Source organism: Colossoma macropomum, unplaced genomic scaffold (genome assembly GCF_904425465.1).
Source record: "Colossoma macropomum unplaced genomic scaffold, Colossoma_macropomum, whole genome shotgun sequence".
Lineage (NCBI taxonomy): Eukaryota > Metazoa > Chordata > Actinopteri > Characiformes > Serrasalmidae > Colossoma > Colossoma macropomum.
Genome location: NW_023494801.1, coordinates 4,977,728 through 4,986,756, shown reverse-complemented (window position 1 = coordinate 4,986,756; position 9,029 = coordinate 4,977,728). Strand labels below are relative to the sequence as shown.

The 9,029-nt window shown below is 39.0% G+C and overlaps 1 protein-coding gene across 1 annotated transcript; it reads right to left on the bottom strand.

The window, feature by feature from the left end:
• Positions 1-962: 962 nt before the first annotated feature.
• Positions 963-7,350, bottom strand: rnf113a (ring finger protein 113A). Its single transcript, XM_036590519.1, has 10 exons — positions 7,207-7,350; positions 6,492-6,571; positions 5,762-5,860; positions 5,536-5,643; positions 4,445-4,554; positions 4,249-4,355; positions 4,056-4,145; positions 3,855-3,948; positions 2,046-2,152; positions 963-1,128 (listed from the first exon to the last, which is right to left on the bottom strand). The coding sequence occupies exons 1-10, from the start codon at positions 7,307-7,309 to the stop codon at positions 1,058-1,060; spliced, it is 969 nt and encodes a 322-aa protein (XP_036446412.1). The 5' UTR covers positions 7,310-7,350; the 3' UTR covers positions 963-1,057.
• Between the last annotated feature and the right edge of the window lie 1,679 nt (positions 7,351-9,029).

Sequence of the window (9,029 nt, the reverse complement as noted above, 5' to 3'; positions counted from 1 at the left end):
ATAATTTGCTGCAAAGCCATTGTTGGCAATTACAGCTTCAAGACTTCTACCATAAGTAATTAGGTCTTTGCAACATTGTGGTTCAGTTTTGGCTCGTTCCTTTTAGCAAACCGTCTTCAATTCACCAAAGTTACTGATGGAATTTCAGTGGGGTTTAAGTCAGGAAATTAACTAGGCCATAGAAGCACATTCACTTTTTTTTCAGAAACCTGAATTATTTTGGCTGTACCTTTGGGGTCATTGTGTTGTTGAAACATCCCATCTTCTCATCAGTCTGTTTCTTGGCCGATGGGATTAAGTTCTTCTCTCATATCTCCCAGCACATCACTCCATTCATGTTTCCTTTGTTAACATAAAATGTCCCAGTACTGTTTACAAAGACGCAGCCCCATATAATTCTCCACACATGATGAGCTGAATTATTGCCAGAGTTCAATTTTTGTTCCATCTGACCAGAGTACATTGTTCCAAAACAGTTCCGATTACCTTCCGTATCATTAGCCTGAGAGACATCTTGCATGGATCACCTGAGGTTTCATGAACTTCCCAGTAGAGGTGGGCGATGTGGCAAAAATGTAATGTTGCGATACACAAAGTCACGATATTTATTTTTTTAGACATCTGACTAGAAAAAGAACCCCTAGTGCTGCTTTTTAAAAAAATACTTAAAAAAAAACAACACAAGTTTTATTCAATATTTTGCATTAAAACCTGTTAAACAGGACCAGTTTTGCTCTCTTCAGGTGGACAGTTTTATAATGTATGTGTATATATATATATATATATATATATATATATATATATATATATATATATATATAAAGAAGGTACAGGAAGCAGGGGAGCTCTCCACATGGGATGTCAGTAGTAACACAGATACAATAAAAGACAGACCAAAGTTAGGCTAAAAATAGCATCTCCTGTTTTTGTGACGGGGAAAAGAAAAAAAACATGGCTAAAGCTCGTAGCTAAAAAAGAGAAATTTATTTAAGAAGGCTGGATAATACAATTTACAACTGTTGAAAATGATTAGAAAAAAGAAAATGTTTTGACAACACTAGTCATCATCCTCATCTGAGGGTGGTTGGTCTGCAGCAGCCTGGTGTTTCTGAATCTTAGCCATCAGCTCTAAAGAAAGGACAAAAGAAAAGCATGAGCCACAACTCCACACCATGTGCAGTACAAGCTGAGTGTTCATTCAGTGCTTTATCTATAGCATCATACAGAAGTTAATTCACCATCACTATATATTTGCAATTACATCACAGTATCAGACAATATAGACAGATCAGGCATAACATTACGACCTCCTTGTTTCTACGCTCATTGTCCATTTTATCAGCTCCACTTACTATATAGGTGCACTTTGTAGTTCTACAGTTACAGACTGTAGTCCATCTGTTTCTCTGCATACTTTGTTACCCTGTTCTTCAGTGGTCAGGACCCCCATGGACCCTCACAGAGCAGGTACTATTTGGGTGGTGGATCATTCTCGGCGCTGCAGTAACACTGACGTGGTGGTGGTGTGTTAGTGTGTGCTGCGCTGGTCCGAGTGGATCAGACACAGCAGTGCTGCTGGTGTTTTTAAACAGGGTAAAAGGGGTCTAACAAAGTATGCAGAGAAACAGATGGACTACAGTCTGTAACTGTAGAACTACAAAGTGCACCTATATAGTAAGTGGAGCTGATAAAATGGACAATGAGCGTAGAAACAAGGACATAATGTTATGCCTGATCGGTGTACATTTGCTTTAATACAGTTAATGAACCCATGCTCCCTGAGTGCTGCTACTTTATGCTAAAAGAATCTTTCAAACTTGACCTAACCTAAAAACAAACTGCTTGATAACAGGGACAGCACTAATTTATGGAACAGGATATTATCATGGATATTATAAGGCTCATTATTTGTCAATAATGCTAAAACTAATAAATCAATGTGTTGTGTAACATCAATACTGATAGACAATACATTCTATCATCGTTGCTTGTAAACCCTGAACATTCTGGTCATCTCACACTGAATTGAGCAGGTGGCTATTAACCTTTTGCTGGATTGAAGACGCCGTTGGTCTGCTGGTTGCACACGTAACAACGCTTGGACTTGCGGTAATGCTGGAGAGCACAGGACTCGCAGAAATAATGCCTGCACCTGATGAACAGAGAGTATGTAGTACGTTAAAGGAGAACGATTTTTAATAAATTCTACATAATTAAATGGCTCAGATGTAAACAAATCATTCAGAGTGGTTTGGTGTGAAACACTCCGTTTTAGATAAACTTGCAGGGTCAGAATTGTTCACAGTGGTGGTGATGGGAACCAGACCTCTGAAGAGTTTAATGCCTCTGAAAGCTCCCTCTTAGAAAGTGTTACATGAAATGGGTTGATATATACTGGTAATGTTCTATGGTAGTTTTGTGGTGAAGATTGGTTTAAAATGTATTTTAATCCATTTATTTTAATCCATTCCTGGCGGAGGAGTACACGCAGGGCGTGGTTAGGCAAAATAGGGCCCAAAGAAAACTTACTTTTTCAGGTTTATCACTATTTTATCATCAACGTTACACATAAAAGCTCAGAAGACACGTGTAGGTTCACTGGTGGCTTTGGACAGTAAATAAAATAACTATATTTGTGTTGTAGACATTGAGAGCCCTGGTTCCCATCACCACCGCCATAAAGAAAGTTTCTCTACAATGAACCACTTCACATCAAACCACTCTGAATTACCCAAGGACTAAATTATTCAGATATTTTGAAAAATTGGTGGAATTCCCCTTCAACATTACCAGTGCAGCTGTGCAAGTGATAAGACAACAACATGCCACATTTGGATGATTCTACTGAAATCATTTTGACTCCAATACATTAATTATGTGTATTTTATTAAATGAGTGAACATTCCGTATCGTAACACTACCAAAACTTCACCACAGTGGTGACCAACCCTGGTCCTGGACATCTACCTTCCTGCAAAGTGTAGTTCAAACCACAGTCTGTAAAATCTGCTCCAGACAATTAACTTCTTCTGAAGTCCTTGATTGGCTGGATCAGATGCATTAAACTCCGCAGGTTTTAACTTTTGCAGGAAAGTAAATCTCCAGGACTTCGGTTGGTGACCACTGCTTTACCAAATGTTTGGCAGTGACTCAGTAGTGACAATTTTAGCTAATTTTGAGCAGAATTCTAAAATTCTACTCAGTACATGACAATCAAACACAGTTTTGGACAGTTGTACACACACAAAAAAAACCATCATCTTTTTTCTTTACAACACAAAAAAGTGTACTTAATTGCAGAAAATGTAATGACAGCTGTTATTGTTCCACACTGATTTTCACACACTGGGACACATTTACTTTAGTGTGATTTATCTGATCCTCAAGTTTCAAAGAGGGACAGGAATGCAGTCTCACTTCCTGCTCAAAAATATTGGAGCGTGGCTAAAGTAAGGCTCCGCCTACAAACTTTGTTTGGGTAGTGACATAAAAATTTGGGACAGCAATTTGTGAAAGTTTTGTTTCATGACAAATCTAAACCTTTCAACTTAAAAATAAATTTAAAAAAGATGTTTTCAAAAAAGTTGAAATTCAGGGCTTAGTGTATAATTAGCTTATTACTCTCCCAATGAAAGCCTTGTATTTAAATAGATTATAACAATCTTTTCTGAATATTCATTTGTTTTTTAATAACCAACAAAAATTGATTTTTGAAGGGAAACCAAGTAAACATGGACTACAGAGAACACACAGGTGTGCGTGGCATGTGTGTGTGTGTGTGTGTGTGTGTGTATATATATATATATATATATATACACACACACACACACACACATATGTATATAGGCACTCACTTTGTAATGATCGGGTTCTTGAAAGAATTCCTGCAGATGAAACACTTGAAGGGAAAATCCTCTTCATCACTGCTCACCTCGTAGTTTTCCTCATCTGTTAAAAAACACACAGAATTACACCACAATGTAAAGAATTTATTTTTAAATAATTCTTTACATCTGAAATTAATTTTCACTTCATAATATCTCACAACAGCTCACCATTGGCTCCATATCGTCCCTCTTCCAGCTCCCTTTCAATCTGCCAGCCATGTTTGTAGTCTGAACGGTCGTGCAAAAACTTGCAGCTGTCTGAAGTGAAAAAAGACAACTTTAGAAACTTTGTGACTGCTGACCATTAAACAGCAAATTAAAATAAGACAATGTGTATCTATCCAGTCCTCTGCTCACACACCTCCAAATCCACAGAAGCCGGTCTCTTTATAGTCTTTACATATGTCAGGCTGGTAGTCCCACCTCACCGTAGCACGCAAGTGCTCAGGGGCCCTGATTGGTCCTTTCCTATCACACACGACAGAATTCACAATTCATTAAAAGGTTGTTTGTGGTGAAAATGCACTTTAATAAACGGTCAGATCAAATCTGCGTACCTGACCATGCCAGACGATGCATTGCCCATGGTGGAATCTTTAGGCTTAATGAATTTATGGTAGTTGTTGATGCCACGGTAGATTTTATCATCCTCTTTACCTGACAGCTCCTAGAATATGAGAAAGGCTGGTGTAAATGAACAAGTCCTTAAATAATGTGACAACTATACAGATTTATGATTTGTTGGAACAAAAAGCTTTAATTTAAACTCATAATACTATAAACAACTGTGGGAAAACAGGTGAATAAAATAATAGATACTGCTTTGTTTGGAACTAGACCTGTCACGATAATAAAATTTTATCTGCCATACAATTTATATAATTTATAAATGATTTATTGCCATACAAATAATTGCGATTAACAATTTGTCCTTTTCTGTTTATTTCATGCCACTATTAGACAACAGGGATGGGAAATTACAGTGCATTTTCCTTCCTTACTGAGCCGTATTTGTAAGTGAAACACAATGTCAGGGAGGGTCTCTGAGCCTGTTCTCTCGATGACAGGTGGGGGTGGTGGGAGGAGGACATAAAGCATGATATTATTGGTAGATATAATATTTCAATTCAATTTTTGATATTTTATTAACCCTTTTATGTTCTTTATACACACTGTATATGACAGTCCTCTGTCAGGTGTACATGTCTGTAGCCCTAACAGTTCAGAGACATATAGACTGTAGCCCTAACAGTTCAGAGACATATAGACTGCAGCCCTAACAGTTAAGAGATGAGAGGTGGAGCGGAGCAGTTTCCCCGCTTAATGATGGTGAAGTCACTGTCCCACTTCACCGTCACCCACCGAAACCCTGAAAAATATGTTTCCATCACCATTTTTATCATTTCACTTTTAATCTTTCTGAATAAAAACCTAAACATTTTCTTGGACATTTAGGAATTTTCTGGCTTTTCATTCCAGGTTTTTTTAGGTGCAGTTTCAAAACTTGCAACCGACAGTGGCTTCCGAGAAAGACATTCGGAAAGTTCATTCTGTTGATTCTGTGGTTCTGTGGTTCTGTACTGAAATCAGCACACCCATAACAGATTAAACAGAATCATCAGCGCCCACTGACGATTCTGTCACTCACCTCCTGAATTTTCTGGCTGCGCTCAAAGATGGCCTGAGCGTCTTTGTCTCTCTCCGTGTCCAGTTCGTACACAGCAGTGGCCCCCATGTCCTCTGGCCCCTCCGGTTTCTGTCTCACAGATATAAAGTAGGCAGAAAAGATTCTAAATGTAGTGACTTTGTCATTTCACCAATTTTCCACTGTTGCATAACTGTCATATAGCTGAACTCAAGTAGGGATTTCTCACCGCTGACCGCGTGGACTTATAGGCCACTGTGACCTTTTTGGCTTCACGGTCTTCCTCACTTTCACTCGATGAAACGGCTTCCCGCTCCACCTTCCTTGTCTGAAATCAGGGATCGGCATGTTAATGACCTTAACAATACAGACAGGATTTGCCAGAGCAAATGACTGAAGGAGACACTAAAGTTAAAGCAGACATTACAGCACATGTAATGCAGATATCAAAGGGCCCATATTCATAGTTTTCCCCTGAGGTCTACTCGTGTTTTATGGTTCTGTGTAACAAAAACTATGTAACTAATAATTTATTTTTACATGACCACTTTTCAGCCCATCTTTATCGCTTAGAATCCAACAGGCTGTGCACCTCATTCAAAAAGCACACTGGGCTGAAACGCTCCTCATAACCTCAGTAGGCCGAACAAATATGTTACAAATACAAGCAAATGTGCAGGTTTCTGTGACCTCACAAAAACTATGAATTGAAAATTGGTTGTTTTTTGCAGCTTGGTTTCCATATTTGGCCTGGGGGACTGGCTTTCTATGATATGGGCCGATATATAAAAGAAGACGATAAATAAATATACAGAAATTTTAAATAGCAAATGGCACTTGAAGCAAATAACATTAAAGAACAAAATGTAAAACATAACAATTAAAACAGACATGAACAGAGCAGTATGTTAGAAACGAATGCTAGAACAGACAGTAACACTGCAATGTAGACCACTAACCCTTTGTATCATGGGGTTGGCAGCGCTGGGTTTCTTCTCTTTTCTGACCACGGCGTTTTTCTCCTCATCGCTGCTCCTGTCTGATGAATTTAACAGCAGTTACTGGGACTGATTCATACGGAGCCCTGATGATGACATCCCGTATACATAAAAATAATGTGTGGCCACGCCTTATTAACACGGGGGAACGAGATCCTAATGTGTGGCCACGACTTAGTAAGCTGTGATCTCATTCCCACGCCTTACTAAGTCATGGCCACACATTAGGATCTCGTTCCCACGTCTTACTAAGTCGTGGCCACGCACTATTTTTATTTATACAGGATGTCACCAGCGGGGCTCCGCAGATTCATGCAGCTGGCCTGCAGTATTTTAACTCTGCATTCGCCAGCTTCTCGCTCGAATCGCCCGTTCCACCTTAAATGGTGCAGCAGTTACACTCTAGTGCCTCAGGCGACATAAGCTAATGTAGCTGCGGCACCATTTAAGGTGGAACGGAAAATTCGAAATAATGGAAGAGTTTGAACAAACGGAAATACATTCGAAGATCATCGTTACTTTTTAGGCCATTTCGCTGCGTTGGGATGTGGGGTGATCAGTTTAGTGCACTGTTAGGCGTCATTATTTAAGGTGGAACGGAAAAATCGAAGCCAGCTGTAGCAGATTTAGGCACTTTACACTCGCAGGAGCGGGAAACACAAATGACAGTGTTTACCTTTGTCGCTGTCGCTGGCTTTTCTCTTCCGACCACAAAACTTCTTGTTTGATTTCTTGAAAAGAAACGTACAGGTCGCTTTGGGCTCTTCGGACTCCGCCATCTCCAACGAAAACACACTTCATTCGTGTGTGGGGGTTGAGGAGAGCAGCGCTTTTAGCTCAGCGCCCTCTAACGGGCTGGAGCGGAAATTCATTTAGACTGCACAACATTTTCTCATAAAAATAAAAACATAAATAAGTACAAAATCGAGTGACGTGCATTTTTTCCACCGATGGAGCAAAAATCCCCTGTTTTTTTCTTTTTTTTCTCAAAACATTGACTTATTATCTTGAAACAATGATTATCTTTCTCGAAATTGACTTACTATTTAAACATAGCATGGAGTTTTGAGACAATAACAGCAAAGATCATAAGTCAAAATTGTGAAATAATAATGAATTTCGACCTAATAACTCAATTAAATAATTTAAACAATTTTAAATGAATAAATATTGTATAAAAATAAGGAACTAAATCTCAATTTCAGCTAAAACTATAATAATTATTTTCAGAAAAAAGTCAAACTTTCATCATATTAAGTCAAAAAGGAGAGGGAGAGTGGAAGAATTGGGATTCCATACATTTTATAATATTATTATATAATATTCTTTCATTGTATCATTTTAGATATCATTGTAATCTTATGTAATCAGTGTGACTTGAAATTGGAAAGTTCATTTTGAAAGACTACAAATGCTTCGGAGAGGATATTTGGGGCGGGATTATTCTTTTTATACAGAAAAAACATTGATGAGCAGCTGAGATTATTGCTGTTTAACAGTTGTAGCTGAGCTCCATGTCTGTATTTATGTAGCCTCTAGAATTGCTTAGCACTGCAGGGATCCCCAATGAGTGATGGATGTGTGTAATGCATGCTGGGTAATGTAGTGAGAGAACACAGATGAATAAAAAAGATACAAAGTCATCAGTTCTGTCAAACTGATAAAGCTGAAGAGTGCAATGCTATGGAAGCCCATTTCTGCCACTGGAGAAAAACATGCTGAGTGAGTCATAATACTGAGAAAGGTTTCTGCAGTTATGACTAAGCGTCCTATGATTACGACTGGCTATATCATACTGATGAGTTTCTAATAATTATGACTTGATATCTCATAACAATCACTCACTATCATAATCATAATAGTCTTAATTTTGTTATGCTAAGTTGTAATTGTGAGATGCTGTGTCATAATCATGATAAAGTAAGTCTTCATTATGAGATGCTAAGTGATAACTTTGAATAAGAGAGTCATAATAATGAGATGCTAAGTCATAATCATGAGTAAGTCATATACACACATACACACAAACACACACACACACATATTCTAAGTCGCTTATCCTTCTGGGTCGTGGGGGAGCTGGAGACTATCCCAGCAGTCATTGGATGGAAGGCAGGATACACCCTGAACAGGTCACCAGTCCATCGCAGGGCAGACAGACAGACACATATTCACGCTTACGCTCACAATCACTCACACACACACAATGTTACACTTTACGGCGCAGTGGGTAGCGCTGTCGCCTCATAGCAAGGAGGGCCTGGGTTTGATTCCCCTGTCTGGGCGACCAGGATCCTTACTGTGTGGAGTTTGCATGTTCTCCCTGTGTCTGCATGGGTTTCCTCTGGGTACTCTGGTTTCTTTCCACAGTCCAAACATGCTAAATTGCCCTTAGGTGTGAGTGTGTGTGTGTGTGTGATTGTGAGTGTGTCTGTCTGTCTGCCCTGTGATGGACCGGTGAACTGTCCAGGGTGTATCCTGCCTTCCATCCAGTGACTG

Excerpts from the sequence above, each read along its gene's own strand:
- rnf113a (XM_036590519.1), bottom strand. The coding sequence starts at position 7,309 with ATGGCGGAGTCCGAAGAGCCCAAAGCGACCTGTACGTTTCTTTTCAAG. Across the intron at positions 4,555-5,535 it reads GCAGCCAGAAAATTCAGGAG|GAGCTGTCAGGTAAAGAGGA; the intron begins GTGAGTGACAGA and ends CTCATATTCTAG. Across the intron at positions 1,129-2,045 it reads CGTCTTCAATCCAGCAAAAG|AGCTGATGGCTAAGATTCAG; the intron begins GTTAATAGCCAC and ends TCCTTTCTTTAG.